At 37.9% G+C, this 18,380-nt stretch overlaps 1 protein-coding gene across 4 annotated transcripts in view; it reads left to right on the top strand.

Moving 5' to 3' along the window:
• The window catches only part of LOC128015226 (neurobeachin-like protein 1), a 54,893-nt gene that overhangs the window by 8,077 nt on the left and 28,436 nt on the right, over positions 1-18,380 (top strand). For 2 of the 4 annotated variants that reach the window (XM_052598890.1, XM_052598889.1), the window contains exons 3-16: positions 2,797-2,888; positions 5,232-5,393; positions 7,374-7,455; positions 8,259-8,386; positions 9,465-9,547; positions 9,958-10,043; positions 11,095-11,437; positions 11,518-11,624; positions 12,638-12,721; positions 15,186-15,269; positions 15,733-15,831; positions 16,586-17,160; positions 17,981-18,113; positions 18,204-18,323. In XM_052598890.1, the coding sequence (XP_052454850.1) occupies positions 2,797-2,888; positions 5,232-5,393; positions 7,374-7,455; positions 8,259-8,386; positions 9,465-9,547; positions 9,958-10,043; positions 11,095-11,437; positions 11,518-11,624; positions 12,638-12,721; positions 15,186-15,269; positions 15,733-15,831; positions 16,586-17,160; positions 17,981-18,113; positions 18,204-18,323 (2,178 nt within the window). The remainder of the gene's footprint in view (positions 1-2,796; positions 2,889-5,231; positions 5,394-7,373; positions 7,456-8,258; positions 8,387-9,464; positions 9,548-9,957; positions 10,044-11,094; positions 11,438-11,517; positions 11,625-12,637; positions 12,722-15,185; positions 15,270-15,732; positions 15,832-16,585; positions 17,161-17,980; positions 18,114-18,203; positions 18,324-18,380) is intronic. The other 2 variants (XM_052598892.1, XM_052598891.1) reach the window with 1 other exon arrangement.

Genomic DNA, 18,380 nt, shown 5'->3' with positions numbered 1-18,380 from the left:
ATCAAGATCAGTAGAAATATACTAAGTTTATATATATTTTTTGTATACTCATATACTCATTAGTATACTATAACAACTTTTGAAAATTGCATGGTATTGTTTTTTTTGTTTTTTTTCTGACCTGAATAGGATGTCTCGCAAAGTGATGTTTGCATTTATTCCACAAGAAAAAAGTAATAACTGAATTTATAAAAATGACACCGTTCAAAAGTTTACATACCCTTGAATCTTAAAACTGGCTCTTCTTGCATCCAGTTGCCTTTTGAGCATCATTAAATGTTTTTATCTTTTGAAATAGTTGAGCCCCTCAATTGTCCTCAGTTTGAAAAGATGGAGCTTAAAATCATACAGTCATTGGTGGAGTGTGATCAAATATGCAGAAGATGCATACCACAAAAATGTGCAGGACCTTGAGGATTTTTCTAAATAAAAAGTTGGCAGTTTATATGTTCAGGACAAACAAGGGACTCGTGAACAGTTATCACAAGATATAAAAACAGTCATGGATCATCCAGGAAACAACACTGTTGCTATGATGTTTTTATGTGAAGGGGTAGGGGTGTCTCCTTTCTCTTTTGATTGGCGAACTTTTGAATGGAGAAATTTGAATGAAGTCAGCTAATATTTTGTCTTGTGGAGTAAATGTAAACATCTGTTATGTGCAATAACTTATTCAGGGCAGTATTAAAAAAAAAAATCCCACATATTTTGTTAAAATTATTAACTTAGCATTATCTGCAAAGGGTATGTAAACTTATGAGCAGAACTGTACAATCCCTGGAAGTAGAAAGATAAAGGCTATAAGTGAAATACACCACGGTCATGTGACCTCAACGACTCTTTCAATTTTGATTAAAAATCTACTGGTAAGTTTGAGTTAAAATAATTTGCAAGAATGTGTGTATAAACAAAATGGAACTAGTGAGTAAACGAGTTCAGCTGTTTAATGTCCTTGTTTAATTTAGCTATTTGTTTCGCAACTGTCTTTTTCAAGAAGCAAAATGGTTTAAAATACATAATTAAGTATCTTATGTAATAGAATAAAACATTTTTCTGAGCTTGTTTTAACCACAGACTATATTTCAGGCAGTTATCTAAAAACCCATTCAATAAAAAAAAGCATTTATTTTGAGACCGTGGAACCAGAAGTTCAAAAATGCAGACTCCTTTCTGAGTATCCTGTTCTTAGCTCAGCAACCATGCTAACACAACACTGCCTTAGAAGGCTCTGCCTGCGCAGACAGTGAGACCAGTTTAAACACGTGTGGTTTGTAAATGCATGTTTGGTTTGTTTTTACATATCAAGGGCTGAGGCAGAGTTATTCTCTGGAAATTAACAACATCTCAGTCAGTCAATCCCAATTAATTTACTTTTAATCAGAAGTACTTCTTGAAAGAGAGGATAACCGATTTGGAAATGGTCACAGGAGAGAGAATATGCTGCATAGTAGAAGACAAGTTATTACGGTGTGTCAAATGGACAGGATGTCTTGACCATGTGATTAGAGTGAGCTCAGTGTTGTGGCTGCAGGTCATACGCCCGACATTAGCGATGCTTCACATTAGCCAATCTCTGACGGATTTCTGTGTCTACTCTATACATAACCATTTCTGAAAGAAACCCTCAGATACGGTCAGTGTGAAGTACTCATTTATCAGATGCCTTCATCTGAAGTTACATTTATTAATCTACACAAAAGCCACACCAATCAGGTTACCATAAAATCGTTTCCCCCAGGGTGTGCAATAGAAAAAGGCTACTTAAAGTTAATGTTTCCCAGTTTTAGAAGAAGAACCACTTAATCATTTAATTGGGAGCTTGACATGCATGAGTAGGTGGATGTGAGCGACTCGCCCCACACCCTTCAGCTGGAAAGGGCATCGAGAGCAAGGCTGTGCCCGCTCTGTGGCGTGAGCTCTAAATAAACAGGGTGTGCCACCTTTGGCCAGATCCAGACCTCAATAGACATGTGTCTTGCCGCTGGATCCCAAATGAATGGGCCTTTTCTTTTCCACACACACACACACACACACACACACACACACACACACATACACACCATTCACAAACACATTCTACTTGTTTTTTGTGTTTGGAAAAGTCCAAAACACTTACTTTTCGTGTCGTCCATATCTGCAAGTGGTCAGTTGTTTTTTGGCATGGACGTGCATGGCTGTGCTCTGATGATCTCATCGAGAGGAATTTTTGAGCATGATTTCCTGCTCTGGATGTCTGAGTGTAGCACAGCTTAAACATTGACCACACAAACGGCCGCATTGAGCCACGTCAGTTACAGCGTCACATGTTTCATGAACTCTCGCTGCCAGCTCATCAGATTGCTGCTGATCGAGATTTAATTCTGCACGTGATGATCTGGGTGAGAGGGTTTGTATGTGGATGGAGCGTTGTTCTTGATCAAGGGGAGAGTTTATCAGGTTGGTGATTCCTGTTGGAATGTGGTCCGGCCGGTTTGTTAGTCGACAGGTGTCTCGTGTTGCACCTGAAATTATCCACCCGCTAAACCTAAAACATTTGGACTCACCTTAGATAAATAACTCTTTCTGCATTCCTAGCTCAATGACAAGCTCATGGTATTGATTCCCAGAGAATGCATGAACTGATAATGCAGTGGACCTGAATGCAATCTTATTCACTTTTGATAAAAGCGTCTGCCAGATGCATAAATGCAAACTCATAAGGCACACCTAGGAGTTAATTGCATCTCAATGAATGCTTCTATCTGTGATTAACACTTCCTTATTCTCTGTTGTTGTCTTGTTCTCTGAAACTTGCAGAAGGACCCGGACTACCTGAAACTCTGGTTGGAGATCTTCATCGGCTCTTATGAGAGATGTCTGGATGTGGATTTCGAGAAACCGCCAACCAGGTAGACGTTAAAACAATCCAGATACATTCATCCATCAATCTGTCCCTCTGCGATGCACTTATCCTTCCATTATCAAGTGAATAAATGCATAAAGGAATGAGCTTATTGAGTTCACAGTTCCTTGTCACAAGCTTTCAGCTTTTTCTGGACTAAAATATGGGCTAAAGAATTGCATAGCCACACTTTTGACTGTTAGCATCAAGTCTGGTCCACTTTATTAAGGCAGCCCATCAACTAGTCAGTTGTAAAAATAAAAAAAATTTAGATGTGCATGCTGAATCACTTCTGCATAGAAATGGAGGTTGTTTTTGTAGTACATATATGAATGAGTGTAACCATAGTGCTTAATATGGCGGCTGTAGTCCCGCCTCCAGTTAAAGGAGCCAATCACCTTTTTGGTCATGTCATGTCACATGAAAGAAGATCCATTGTCCATTGTTAGTACTCCAGGATCACTTCCAAACCAAGCAGTTTTTATATTGTTAACACTACGAATTTTCATGTGCAAAGTTCAACAAGCTTTCAAATCTATGTGGGAAAATTTCTATTTCAGATTTCTGTTGAAATAAATCTGATTAGATTGAAGCTTAAAAACCACACTCTGTAATACTGATGTTTGTGAAATGTATTTAAAATATATTATTGAAATTCTATTTAGACAAACGGGGCATTATGAATATGGCCACAGACTAAAGTGACTTGGCTTAAAGGGAGTTATTTGTATAAAAGAGGCCAGTCAGATTGGAGATTTGTGCTTTTTGACAGAGCTGGCCATTTTATGCACAGTATGTCCAGTGTTGTTTTAGTAAGGATGGAACCAAGGCACACACATCAAAGGCAAAAAAGTAATAATCCTAAAAATTGAAGGAGGACAAAAAAGAAAAAAGTCGCCACACCATAGGCTCCAAAAAGTTACCTTGTTACAAGTTAATTTTACCTTGTGTGAAGTCCATTATTAAATTGTTTTGCTTTTTTTGTCTTCTAACAATTAGATTTAGATTAAATTGAATTTTTTTTTCCGTTTTTACTTTATTTTTTTTATTATTAGTTAATTTATTATTATTATTATTATTATTATTTATTATAATTTTTATTTTATTTTAGTTCTTAAACTAAAAGGAAAATGTGAAATGTTGCCTTAAATGTTACTTTGTTACTTCTACATTATGGTTTTAGTTTTAATAAATGACAATAACCCTACTTCAGACTGTCTTTGAGAGTAGTTTGTTGGTGTTTAATATGAGGCTGAGACTAGACAGGAAGTACGCCGCCTTAACTGCTAACCTCAGTTCAGTTTATTAAAGCTAAATTGAATGGTTTATTATTAGAGACACATCACATGATTGATATGGTTGTGTGTCTGTTTGTGTACAATGCATGTCTGTGGATAATGAGCCGAATTTAATGGACGCCCTGCCATCAAGGTCACGTTCTGATGCAAGTGAGCGGCAATCCAGAAAAAATACAGCCAGCCCAGTTTGTGTGTGTGTGTGTGTGTGTGTGTACATGGAAAGAATGAAGAGGGTCGAACTAGATAAAAGGGGGAAATAAGAGAGTGAAAGAGGCTGAAGGACTGAAAGAGGGAGAGTGTTGAAGGATTTATGTGGTGGTAAAATCACTCCAGCTCTCCCAGCTGTGGTCATGTGATCATGAAGTGCTTAGACTGTCACATGACATTATGTAATGCGGAGCGAGAGGAGACCCAGGAACCGACAGACAGAAAGAGAGATGAGATTGTAATGGGTTTATTCATCTCTCTCCTTCACAGCTGTGCTGTTCTCACACAGATCCGCTTCATTACTCTCTTCCTTGTGCTGGAAAAACACACTCTAGTAGTGCATTATTTGCCTTCACAGTCACGACTGCACATTTACGAATCCCTAAAGTGCCGCTTTCAGTTGCTGCATTAAAAAAACGGAGCTAGAAAAGCAGCATTTTGCATATTCATAATTTTTTGATAATCTGTTTTTCCATATTTCATGTTTCTTGTCATGAAAACAATAACATGAAAACAAGTTTATATAACGGCTAAACCAGTTAAATGCTAATATTTGAAAAAAACAAACCGGTAGAAATTTCTTTAAAAAGTTGTTATAATATAAGTGACTTAAATCCAATTTAAACTTTTGCATACAAAGCAGTTGTTAATTTGAACCTTTTTTTAAAACTTTTAAATCTGTTTCAAATCCAGTTCAGAATGGAATTGTGAATCGGATCGCAAATGTATGAATTGTTAATGGAATTGCAAGTTTGTGAATCATGCATCGAATGGCATTATGTTTGTGAATCATGCATCACATCACAGTGTTTGTAGTTTGTGAGTGTTTGGCCTGTGTTCTGCAGGCTGGAGGAGACGCCGCCCGTCATGACGCTGTTACCTGATAACATCCTGCAGGTGTTGCGTCTGCAGCTGCTGCAGTGTGTGCAGAAAGCGTCCGAGGGACTGGAGCCCGAGCAGCAGACGTTGGCGCTCCTGCTCCTCAAGTTCCTCATCGTCACCTGCAGGTCAGACTCAGAGACGTCACACCAGGGGCCTGCTCTTTATGACTGATTTCACAAACAGATCAGTATTCCAGCTAAATGTGCAAACTAACTGAAGTAAAAGAGTGATTTGAACTGTTTGGAAATCGAGTCTCTTAATATGAAAACATGAAGTGCATTGAATCTCAGTACAAACAGAAACTGGACACCCGTGATCCTGCTGAATGTTTCATGAGTTCATGAGTGGTTTCCGCTTTCAGTGACACATTAAGACTCTTACACTGCAAAAAAAGCTTTTCTTACGTAGAGTTGTAAGTAAAATAATCTTATTTCAAACTGAGAATATGATTTTTTTGCTTGTCACATTGGCAGGTAATTTTTGCTTGTTTACTTAATTTTGACTTATTCTTTCTGAAAACAAGACAATAATTTTTACTTGTCTAGAAAATGCTTCTTGATGTAAGGATTTTTAGATATTTTGACTTAAAACAAGACAAACACTCTTAAGTAAGAAAAGCTGTTTTTGCAGTGTAGGATTACTCGAATGGCAGCTGCTGCTCATATGTACACACACACACACACACACACACACACACACACAAACACACACACACACACTTACTCACACTTAATGTGGATATTTATTTATGTGTCTTTTTATTTATGTTTACTCATTTAAATTTAAGTTTATTTAACATGAATCTAGTCAAAACTTTTAAATATAATGTTAGGTTTTGGTTGTTTACAGTTTTTTAAAAGTAAAGAGAAATTTTTTTTTTCAGGCATTACCAATCAGAAGTTTGGGGGCAGTCATTTCTTTGAAATTAAATGTCAGCATAGTTTTATACATAGATGATCAAAAGTAACAGTCAAAAAAATGCTGTTCTTTCGAACTTTCTATTGAAAGAGTAGAAAAACCATGGTTTTGCACAAAAATATGAAGTAGCACACACTGTTTCAACATTGATAATAATCAGAAATGTTTCTTGAGCATCGAATCAGGATATTAGTATGATTTCTGAAGATCATGTGACACTGAAGATTAAAGTAATCATGCTGAAAATACAGCTTTGATCAGAGAAATAGATTAGATTTTAAAATATATTCACATAGCAAACAGATGTTTAAATTGTAAAAAAATATTTCAGAATATTATTGTTTTCACTGTACTTTTTAACACCGCCTTGGCGAGCACAAGATATTTTAAGAAATCTAACCATCCCCAAACTTTTGAACAGTACTAGTGGAGCTTCTTGGGCTATTTTGTTTTCTCCAGACAACATACTGTAATTCCTCAAATAAAAACTGGTAGTTAAATAAACGCCGGGCCTCTTACGGGGGCTTAGTCAACACGGACAAATAAAGGCTGGTCTTAAATAAAGGCCGGGGGAAAATTGTGCAGGAGAGCCAGATAACGAACGTACATGCCCACTGCCGGAGCGTTTCTCGTTCTCGAGTCAAGAACCGGTTGCATTGGTTTTCGGATCACCAGTACACTGAACCGAGAAGCGTTTCTGTCGGACTCGTCCGATTCGAGAACCGAGGAGCTGATGATACTGCGCATGTGTGATACAGCATGACACAGAACGACATACAGAGCGTCTTAAACTGAACTGATTCTTTTGATGATTGATTCTGAACTGATTATGTGCTAATGTTATGATCTATGTCCACTGGAACACTATCGCTTTTAATTTAAACGGGTTATTTAAAACAATGACTCATCAAACAGATGGAATTAGAAATAAAGGCCTGCCTCTAATAAAAGCCTGTTATCTTCTGCAGTTCAGGTAAATAAAGGCCCCGGCTTTTATTTGAGGAATTATTTCAGATGCGTGTCCACTCAGTGAGGTGTTGTGATTTGTCCACACACACACACACACACACACTGTGTAGCGTTCAGCAGCAGTCAGGGTGTGATTTCTGATCACGGGGTGGCAGGAGAATCTCTCTCTGTCCTGTAGTCTCTTCTCCACACTGACAGCTGTGTGATGTGTCTGACAGGAACATGTCAAATGTGGAAGAGATCGGCGCCTGTTCCTACATAAACCACATCATCACCATGACAACGCTCTACATCCAGCAGGTCTGAACCTTGCTCCAAAATCAAGATCTCTGTTTATCCATTTATTTTTGACTTTCTGTCTCCGTTATTTAATGGTGGTCAAACTGGCCAATGCTTTGCCTCTTCCTCTTCCTGGTCTCTTCCCTGTTCTTTCTTTTAATTCTTGTGTCTTTTCTTTCTGTTTCTTTTTCCATGCTCCTTTCCTCCACTATTTCTCAATGTCCTCCATTTCCTATCATGTTCTTTTCTTTCCTTCTCATTAATTGTCCTTTTTCCTTTCCCTCATCCCGTTCCTCAAGTCTTTCTCTTCCTTTTCTGGTCGTTTCCTCTTCTTTTCCATTTACCTTCCTTTTGACAAGAATATAAAAAGGAAGAATAAAAGCATTTTCCTTTCCTCTTTTTTGTTTTCCCTTTTCTTTTGCATTTCCTCTGCCTCTTCCTCTCATTTCCTCTTCCCTTCCATTTTTCTTTCTTTTCCTCTTCCCTCTTCCTTTCTCTGCATTCAATTCAAGTTTATTTGTATAGCGCTTTTTACAAAACAAATCGTTACAAAGCAACTTTACAGAAAATTATTCATTATGCATTCTTCATCTCTTTTCTTTTTCCATTGAATTATTATTATTGTCGTTTCCTCTTCTTCCATCCTTTTTAGTGTTCTGTACCTCTTCCTGTTTTTCTCTTCCATCCTTTTCCTTTCCTTATTCGTATTTCTTTTTCTGCCTTCCTCTTCTATTTTCTCTCCTCTTTCTTGTCTTTTCGGTTTCCTCTTTGTCTCTCTTCTCCTCAGTATTACAGTAAATCAGTGTTTTGTTCTCTGTGTTCAGCTGAAGAGTAAGACGAAAGAGAAGGAGCTGGCTGATCAGACACAGGCCGAGGAGTTTGTCCGTCACGCTCTGGCCTTCTGTGAGAGTCTGTATGATCCCTATCACAACTGGAGGCATCGCATTCACCGGTGAGAAATGCAACCAATGCCGATCCCACAGCTGAAGCCCTCCAGCTATTCAGAAATAACTAGAATATTTCTCTCTTTGATTGCACGATGCGTCTTTCTAGACTTTCACCCAGTTGTCCAACGGGGAACATTTCTTGCATGCAAAAAAATGCATTGTATGAAAACTTCACAGCTGTCAGATGCAGTCATGCTTCAATAAGAGGACTTCACCGCCTCCGTTATTAATCTCTTTGTACGAGCATGTGCCAATCCAGACGTTTCCTCATGCACACTGAATCTGTAGAATAAACCAGTGTTGTTTGGAGAGCTGCTCTGTTTAAAATAGCAGAGCAGAGTCAACGCTAAATCAAAACCATTCCCTGAAAGAGTAAATCATTTACTTTCTTAATAAATACTCCTGGTCTTCTTGTGCATGATCTGTCACTGCATGTTATTTGAAAGAAAAAAATGTTTGTTTTATTCATCTTTTGTCAAATTATTTTAACTTTTTACAGTCACTCAGAAGTACAATAGATTGTCTGCAGTAAAATGCTTAGTAAATGTTGTTGCTTTGGTTATTTGACACCACACTGATGACAGGCCAGAGGAGAATCTGTAAGTGAAGGTTTATGTTACATATCATGGTATATATGTGGCTAACCCAAAGTGCAGTTAAATCAGAAGATACACACTGTCAAACAATGCAAACACACACATATACAGTGAAAAACACAGCTGTGTTTGACCAATAAACACTTGTAGTCTGGTTCTACAAGTTCTGTGAAGAGCTGTTCGTTTTTCCTCTCTCTCTCTCTGTTTGTGTGTGTGTGTGTGTGTTCAAAGGTTATTCGAGGGCAGCTAAAATCTCCAGAGAAAATAACCTGGGCTTGTGGCACAAATGTCACTGAAAATAATAACTTATAGGGGGAAAAAGGCTTCTGTTTTTCAGTGTTATCTAACCCTTTATATTGTTTTATTATTTCAATTAATATATTATATGTGACTATTATTTCTTCCTTCCTCCCTAAACTGGAGGGGTTCATTAGATAAATAATCAAATGTGCAATATGAAGTGTGAGTAATGGGTTTGTTCTTGCAGACAGCAGCTCAGCGCTGTGGAGCGAAGCAGACAGAAGTTTAAAGCCGCACCGCTCACTGTAGAGTTTGTGCCCTTCTTCTACCGTAAGTCTCTCGCTCTCTCTCTTTATTTACTGATCAGATCTGCTGTTTATCACTTGGCCTTCAGCGATGGCACATAACCAGTGCTCTCTAAACAAAGCAGCCTCAGTGTTCCTGTGGTTAGAAACTCACGCCGCTTATCTGTGTGTTTATCACTGAAGCCAGAGACATGAAGTGTCACTCTGTTTCTGAGTGTACCTGTGAGTGAATGCTCTCCATACTTTGGTCTACAGCACTGAGGAACTCATGAAAATAAATGAAACCGTATTGAAAAGACTGAGGGACAGTAAAGAGTAGCAGGAAGCATGAAAGAAAAAATGTCTGCTTGTTTTTGTGGTTGACATGTTATTTGCATGAAAAACAGATACCTCTTCATTCATTTGTGTGTGTGTGTGTGTGTGTGTGTGTTTCAGAATGTTTTCAGGAGAGTGAGCACCTGAAGGACAGTCTTAAATGTTGCCTTTTGCACCTGTTTGGAGCCATTGTCGCGGGTGGACAGGTGAGACCATGCCACAGCAGCAAAAGAATAGTGCTGAAGTTACAGATAAAATGGAAAAATGAAATTATGGTTTACTTTCTGTTAACTGCTGAAAAAAAATTTCCACCAATTATAACTTGGAATGTTAAAAATGACTAGAATTGTAATCCAATTGTAATGTAGTGTGCCAACAAATACACACACACACACACACACACACACAGAAAAATAATTCCAAGAATAAAGACCAGTAACAATTTAGTATGCAAATAAACACAAAAAAGAAAACATTGCAATTCCATATATAAATGATTGTAATAAAGAAGACCAATTGCATGTCTATATGCATGTAATTGGAAGAAGAGGACCAATCACAATTTAGAATTCAAATAATTACTATATATATATATATATATTATAAATAACACACACACAAACACACTAATTGTAAAATAATTTCAAGATAGAAGACCGATCACAATTTTAGTATGCAAAAAAAATATATACACAGGGAATGACCTATTACAATTAATTATAAATGCAAGAAGACACAGTTTAATATGCAGACAAATACACAAAAGAAATCCAACTCCAATTCTGTATGCAAATTAATGCAGAAAAAAAGAACAATCAGAAGTGTAGTATGCAATTAAATATACAAACTGAGATTGATTGCAGTTCAGCATGCAAATAATTGCAAAATAAAAAATAAAAACTAGACCAGTCCAATCCCATTTTTAAATATGTAAAAAATGTAAGAATAAAGGCCAACTGTGCAATATGACAGTGACGCTATGGCTTACTTAATAGATCATTTATAATAATCAAAAATAGCACACAGAAGCATTTATTTGTTTTTCAATTCAAACATTTATCTTTTTGTTGTTGTTGTTTTGCAGCATTTTTAAATGACAGTTCTTAATCAGCTTTTCTCAAATATCCTGAAGCCGAATGTCCCTTCTGTTTCACTTGGTTCTTTTTCAGCCGAAACTGTGTTTAGTGGTTTAGGTTAAAAAAGGTGTACTTCCTTGTCTTTTAATGTATCTTTTGTCTTTGTCTTCTCTCTCAACAGCGTAACTCTCTGCTGGCCATCTCTCCGGCCACGATGGAGGTGCTGCTGGGAGTGTTGGGTGCCGGCGAGTGTCTGAGCGGAGATGGAGACGGAGAGGACTGGGACAGTGAGGCTCCTGACAGGAAGTCTCTGTTGACTCTGGGCTGTTTGAGAGAGGTAGTACACCGGCTCCTGGCCAGCAGCTCCGATCAGAGACAGGTGGAGATCAGCTCTGTGCTGGAGAGCTACTTCAAACTGCTCAACTCGGACCCTGCCGCCACAGCGCAGGTCAAAGGTCACCCGTCGCCGCCCCGCTCGCGGCACTGGGAGAGCCGCTTCGTGGGGTTACAGGTGAACATGCTCGGTGAGTAGATCGGTCACTCATGTCATGTTCTTTACCCTTGATGCTTCTCTCTTCTGAATCCTGTTCTCCGTTCCTCTCAGAAACCATTCAGGACATGTTTGAGTGCAGCGACCGCCCCGTCCTGCAGGCCATCTTCCTCAACAGTAACTGCTTTGAGCATCTGACCCGACTCCTGCAGAACAGTAAGGTGAGCTCCTCCACAGACGCTGCGTTTCCTGACCATCATGCATTTGGGTTTGTTCAGTTCTGAGTCCAAATAGAGCTCAACAATGGGTTTGTCAGCTCCCTTTGTTTTGGGGGCATTCATAGAAATTTTCCCTTTAGAGAAATCTTCAGAGAAAGTCTTCTGAACCTCTCCGAGATGAATCAATATTTGATTTACTGCAAAAAACATATTTATTATATATTTATAACAATTTATTACCCTTTTAAAAATATAGTTATCTGATCCTAAACAGTGAAAGTATATTTGGATGCAGATTAGTTCCCTAAGGGTGCATGATATTCAGCAGGTAATTCTAGTCCAGTCATATTGACTTCTACATAACTTATTTCAAAAATCATGCTAGATCTCCTCTGGAAGGTTGATATGTTTTCTCTAAAAGATGTGGAGCTTTCTGACTGGATTCTTCCAAAACAGTTGAGCTCTATTGACACTGTATGACTTTTACAGGATGTTAATGACCTGCCGTCTTATATATTGTAACGTTTGTCAGGAATATCCTTGTTTGTTGTAGATCCTGTCAGAATCTATAGACAGATTTGCTAATTGTCGTTTAACTGACAGTGTGTTCAGTTGCAGGATTTTCCTTTGTGTGTTCATGCACATGACCGAATTTGTCTCGCCAGTCAGTTTCTTGTGCAAATATTTACAACTGTAATTTTTTATTTTTTTATCTTTGCCTTAAAGATCAGTTTTCTTTGTGCACATGTATGTGTTTCAGATGAACAGTTTCTTGATGATGTATGTGGCTATTAAAACTGTCTGACTGTGCTTCTAGAGTTATCAGCTTGTATCTGCATGTACACGTATCAGAACTGCAGCACTGCCTTCTACCCGTGCATGTTTCTGTCCTTTAGTGATGGAACATTTAGGCACTAAGGATCACAACCTTTGACCTCCTACCTTTTAACCTTAACCCTTTGCATTTTCCTCTCATCTGACCGTTTGTGCTTGCTGCGGTCGGCTCCGTCCGGCAGCTGGTTAACGCTAGGTGCACAGCTGCAGACAAGGACCAGAAAGATTTAACCAACAGGTTACTGACAGGAGAGAGTGAGATTCAGGTACCGCCCACCTGTGCCTGTCGCTTCCGCAAACCCCGCCCCCCGCCGCCCACATGACCACTCCAGGACAAGATCACAGTCACTCTCACTCACTCTCTCTCTCTCTCTCTCTCTCTCTCTCCATCTCTCTCTCTGACTCTCTCTCTCTCTCACCTGAGCAGGGTCACTACGAGTCACAGAGTCACATATAAACCAAACTTACCGGTGATACACTGTTGATACGAGGAAATTGAATTGTTTTTTTAATGATTAGAATTTGTTTATTTTAGTTTTTCATCGGATTTAAAAATGTAATAGCCGAGAACAACATCTACAGTGATCCAGTATAATGTAAATATAATAATAAGTAAAATATATAATAATAGAAACAATACATAAATACATTTTAAATAATATTTTTATAAAATAAACAACAAAAAAGTATATAGTATAATTCATGTTATTATTGTATAATTAATGTAGGTTATAAAAATATTATAAACAATCCAATATGTGTATATTTGTATGTGTGTGTGTATGTATGTGTGTGTGTGTGTGTGTGTGTGTGTGTATATATGTATATATGTATGTTATATAATAATATATAATGTATTGTATAAATGTATAAATTAGTCTTAATCTAATATATAGTTTATAATATATACTATAAATGGACACACACACACACACACACATGAATATAAAATAAACACTCCATTTTTATCTTGTTTATAATATAAATTTTAGACTTAAGATAATAATGAATATATTATAAAGTTAGTAGATATAATAACATGATATTGCTGAATTAATCAATTAAAATAGTTGAAATTAAATTATTATAGTGTAATACTGGCCTGTGATTAGTTTCACATTTAAATGGACTTTCTCAGCTGTATTTGGATACATTTCCCATCACATTTATATTATGACACATTGACCAAAATGTTTGACAATGTCGTAATAAATATAATATTTAACATGATAAAATTTTTGCCTATATAACCCACTCATATTTGCATGTGTACCATGACCTGACAACAGAGTTTCATATCCAAATATACTGGCACCAAAAGTGACCGGTCCTGGTTTCTTTCAGAAGACGTTCAGTGTTTCCTTGTCCATCTCTTCATGAGAAGTGCTGTGAATGTAGGAGCTTGTAATGGAGTGGTCTTTAGATTATTAACTCAGTCATGCTTTCAATAATCATCTCATCCTATTTATTTTGCTTTGCTTGTTTCCCTCCCGTTCCTGTTCGCCTTTCCTCTGGTGGTTTGGTAACAGGGTCAGAATGCTGTGACTTCAGCAGCCTCCAGACTATCGACCCATAGCTGTGTGTTTTACGCTGTATAGACGTACCTCCTTTATTTCATGTCTTATTCTGTTAATAGCTGCTCAGTGTTTGTCACTCTCCAGCCAGTCTTTGTCATTGTCTTATTCATAATGAACTAGCCAATGGACTGTATGCACGTTACTTCCTGGTTTTAGATAAGCCAGCTCAGTCATTTCAGCTGAGCTAGAAGAGGAGCGCGCCTCTTCTATGAGTTATAAAATAAACCCTTCTAGGCTGTTGGTGACTTGGCTTAATTATTTACATGAGACTTCCTGCACTTGTTATTCTTTATGCTTCATTACAGTAAAAGTACTAAAATATGTTACAAAAGTAATTTTATAATAAAGCAAGAGGTGAGAAAACTAGGGAGTCAAAGTTGTAACTGAGCTAATGGGTGATCCTCTGCTGCCATCTACTGGTTATAAAACTAATTCCATGTCATATTCAACTCAAAAAGTCTTCGGTTTCCATCAGGAGATGTTAATCATGAATAAAAAGTGTATCTTTAATGTGAATTTTACTGCACAGCTGTAACTAATCTCACTTCAGCCAGGCAACCAAAGTTGGCAACCTTGTGCAAATGTTCAGTTATGACTATGAAGGTAAGTTATCGATAATCAAACGAGATGGCATCGCTTGCTAGATAGTGTCAGCTTCAATAGTTACATCAAATGATGCTTCACCAGAAGTTTACAAGCTAGCTTATTTTAATGCGGAAGTTTAGAAAAATGTTCAGTGAATATGGTCCATTGCAATGGCAGATTGAACATCATGATTTTTGCAATCAGCCAATCAGGAGTCTCATGACACAGTGTGGCTGGACAGTGATTTTCTGGGAATACGTTGTCTGTGTGTATACATGAACAGTGTGTCGGGTTGGTGTTGGGGAGGTTTTAGTTTCAGATCTGAGCACTGATGGTCTGATATCATCTTTATCAGAGGCTCAGAACTCAAACAGTTTCACTCTGATAATCAACATTTACGACGCCTGATTCTATTCCTGCCTGTTCATGGAAGCATGGTTCTGTTGTAGCATTGGCTTTTCACTCATCATTTGCATGGCAAAGTGAACCGACATGCAGGGAATAGAACAGGCCTCACTATGTGCTGAGTCGTCTTTCTTCTTGATCGACTGTGTTTTCCTCCAATCAGGTTTTCCAGGGGAGACTCGACTCTCTTGCCGTGGCAACAATCAAAACTCTCACCACAGTGATGCTCAAGTCACCTGCTGCAAAGGTTTGTCATAATCAAGTGATTATTTAAGCTTTATGTACAGGATTTGGATCTGGAATGGCCCCAAAGGGAAGTTTTCTAACATTCTATTATGTTAGTTGATCCTATTCCTTTGGATTATTTCTAAATTATGACAGAAATGGTGGATATATATATATATATATATATATATATATATATATATATATATATATATATATATATATATATATATATATATAATTTTTTTTTTTTTTTTTTTACTGAAAGTTCTATCAACTTTCACAAATATTTTTATTAAATAATTCAAGAAATAGAATTTTCTTTTATAACATACTCTTATTAAGATACCAGTAAAACAAACCCTAGTAAAGCTCTATATGCTTTTTTTACAACTTCTATTTCTAATGCATGTTCTAATGCGGATTCTTTTTGTATGTATTGACTAGTCACTATCAGTAAATAAAACAACCTTGTTCCCTTGTAGGAAGTGTTTAAGGAGCGGATCGGCTACGTTCACCTGTATGAGGTGTTGGTCTCCCTGGGTCAGCCGTCCAGACACCTGCTGAAGGAACTCATGAACATGGTGAGATGGACACTTCCTGTTTCCTGTGTGTCAGTCACATGATGTTATCTGCCCCTGTCTTTCTCATCATTCCAAACCCCTTTGTTTCTGTATCGCTTAATACAAAAGATAGCTTCAAAGCAGCTTCAAAGTAAAGAAAACAATAAAATAACAGAATCATATGACGTGTTGATTCAGTTGAGTTCAATAACTGCTGATGTTTGATTCAGATAGAATGAAGATGGTTTAAAAGAAGGCTGTTTTAAACAGTCTGGTACTAACGTCTGTCTCGAGGGATCTGACTAGTTTGTGTGAAGCTCTCATTTTAGTTTTCATTAGTTTTAGTCAATGGAAATTGAATTTTAGTATTTTTTTAGTAATGCAGTTATATTTAACCCAGTCAATATAATATAAGCACCTAGTAATACAGACGAAACAAAATGTTATTTTAGCCAAACCCATTTCAAACAAAGTTATCTTATTTTATTATTATTACCATATAGACTCAAGAATACATCTATTCCAGGTGCTCTGATTTTGCTCTGAATTTACAACATTATTTTACCAACCAAACATGTTAGAAGTACACACATCAGTCCCTTTCTCTGTGTCAGACTTAACTTTGTTTGTAGGTTCGTTGACGACGATATTTAGTCATAATTTTCGTTGACGAAAGCAACACTAGATCTGACCACCTTTAAATGCTCCCTAAGTGGGCAGCTCACTACATTAGCAACATCTGTCTTTCTGTCTTTCCATGGCTGTCTTCCTGCAGGCTGTTGAGGGTGAGCATTCGTCCGTGGGTCTCCTGGGCATCAGTAACGTGGATCCTCTCCTGCTCCTGATCCAGTGGCTTCCAGAGCTGGACTCTGCCGAGCTGCAGATCTTCACAGCCGACTGGCTCCGGCGCATCTGCGGTCTGAACCGGCGCACGCGAGCCACCTGTGTCAACTCCTGCATGACTCTGGTGGTGCTGTCGGCTCTGGAGAGACACGAGCGGCTGCACCGGGCCTGTGCCGAGAGTCTGGTGGGCCTGTTGGGGTCTTTAGGCAGCCAGTCGCTGAGTTCCTCTGAGCTCCAGAATCTGCTGAGACTCCTGCGTCAGGACGAGCCGGGCCGCGCTCACCCGTATGTGGGACCGGTGCTGCGGGCGCTCCTGGGGATGCTGCGCAAACAGGGTATGGAGAGCGCCATGCAGTACTTTGATCTGTCACCGCCCATGGCTGGCATCGCCGTGCCGACCATCCTCCGCTGGCCAGGCTCCGCCTTCAGCTTCTTTGCTTGGCTCTCATTGGACCAAGATCAGCTGGGCCCGCCCAGTAAAGGAGAGAAGAGGAAGCAGCTGTATAGGTGAGAATGGAAATAAGAGATTAGCGGTTTGATGGTGATTTTGGTAGGAGGGGAAGATGAAGGAATAAGAAAACAGTTTTCAGCCTTTTATTCTATTTATTCAGTTAGTTATATACACTACTGCTCAGAATTTTGATGTCAGTATGATTTTTTTTATGTTTTTGAAAAGTCCATTATGCTCACTAATTAAATTATTTTTAAAATATTTTTTATAAAAACTACAATTTAAAATAACTGCATCCTGATTTATTCCTGTGATGCAAATCATACTAATATGCTGCTCAAGAAATGTTTCTTCATATTGTTGAAAACCTTTTTTTGAATTTTTTTTTTTGTGGAAAAATGCATTTACAGTCACTTTTGATCAATTTAATGCATCCTTGCCAAATTAAAGTAAAATTTACTAACCCCAAACTTTTGAGTAAAAGTGTTTTTTGCAACAATTACTGTATATTTTTTGTATTTATTTATTTGATTTTTTAAAGTATTTTTATTGTTAAAGTAAAATCATATACAGTTCAAATATTATTTTGTAAATATTTTATATTTTGCATTTTATTAAAATATAACTATAACACACTGTAAAGAACAGGGGTGAATATTTGAAATAAAAAGTATTTTACCTATAATCATTGTATTTTTTCAGCTGCTTGAAATTGTTTTTTAATTATTATATTTTTAAAAGATTTTTGTTTTGTATCAAATAAGTTACAAATTTGCAGTCTACAGTGTGTGTGTGTGTGTGCCTCCTAATTGTAGTATTTAATTTTTATGATAGCTATAAGGACTGATTTCTTTTTTATATCTATGTTTTGTGTAGTTTTTTCACCCCGGTCGGCACCGGGTTCGAGGCCTTCATCAGTTCAGCTGGAGTGCTTGTGGTTGCGGTGTGCACTAAGAAAGAATACGTCACCGTCATGCTGCCTGACTACTGCTTCTGTGATTCGCTCTGGGTGAGTCACATGACCAAAGAACCGTTTGTACTTGTGCTTATATTTATATAAGGCTGATGAATTGATGTCCGGTTTGGTTTTGACCTTCAGCACAGTATCGGTGTGGTTCACGTTCCGGGGAAGAGGCCGTTCGGCCAGAGTCTGGTCTACATCTTTGTGGATGGACAGCAGAAACTATCAGCACCTTTAAAGTTCCCGACCATGACTGAGGTATTTGAAACCCTCCTAAATCTTCCCATATCAGTCCGATCAAGTCTTTTATTGTGT

The sequence above is a fragment of the Carassius gibelio genome, chromosome A6, assembly GCF_023724105.1.
Source record: "Carassius gibelio isolate Cgi1373 ecotype wild population from Czech Republic chromosome A6, carGib1.2-hapl.c, whole genome shotgun sequence".
Classification (NCBI taxonomy): Eukaryota; Metazoa; Chordata; class Actinopteri; order Cypriniformes; family Cyprinidae; genus Carassius; species Carassius gibelio.
This window is presented reverse-complemented; position numbering and strand designations above follow the sequence as displayed.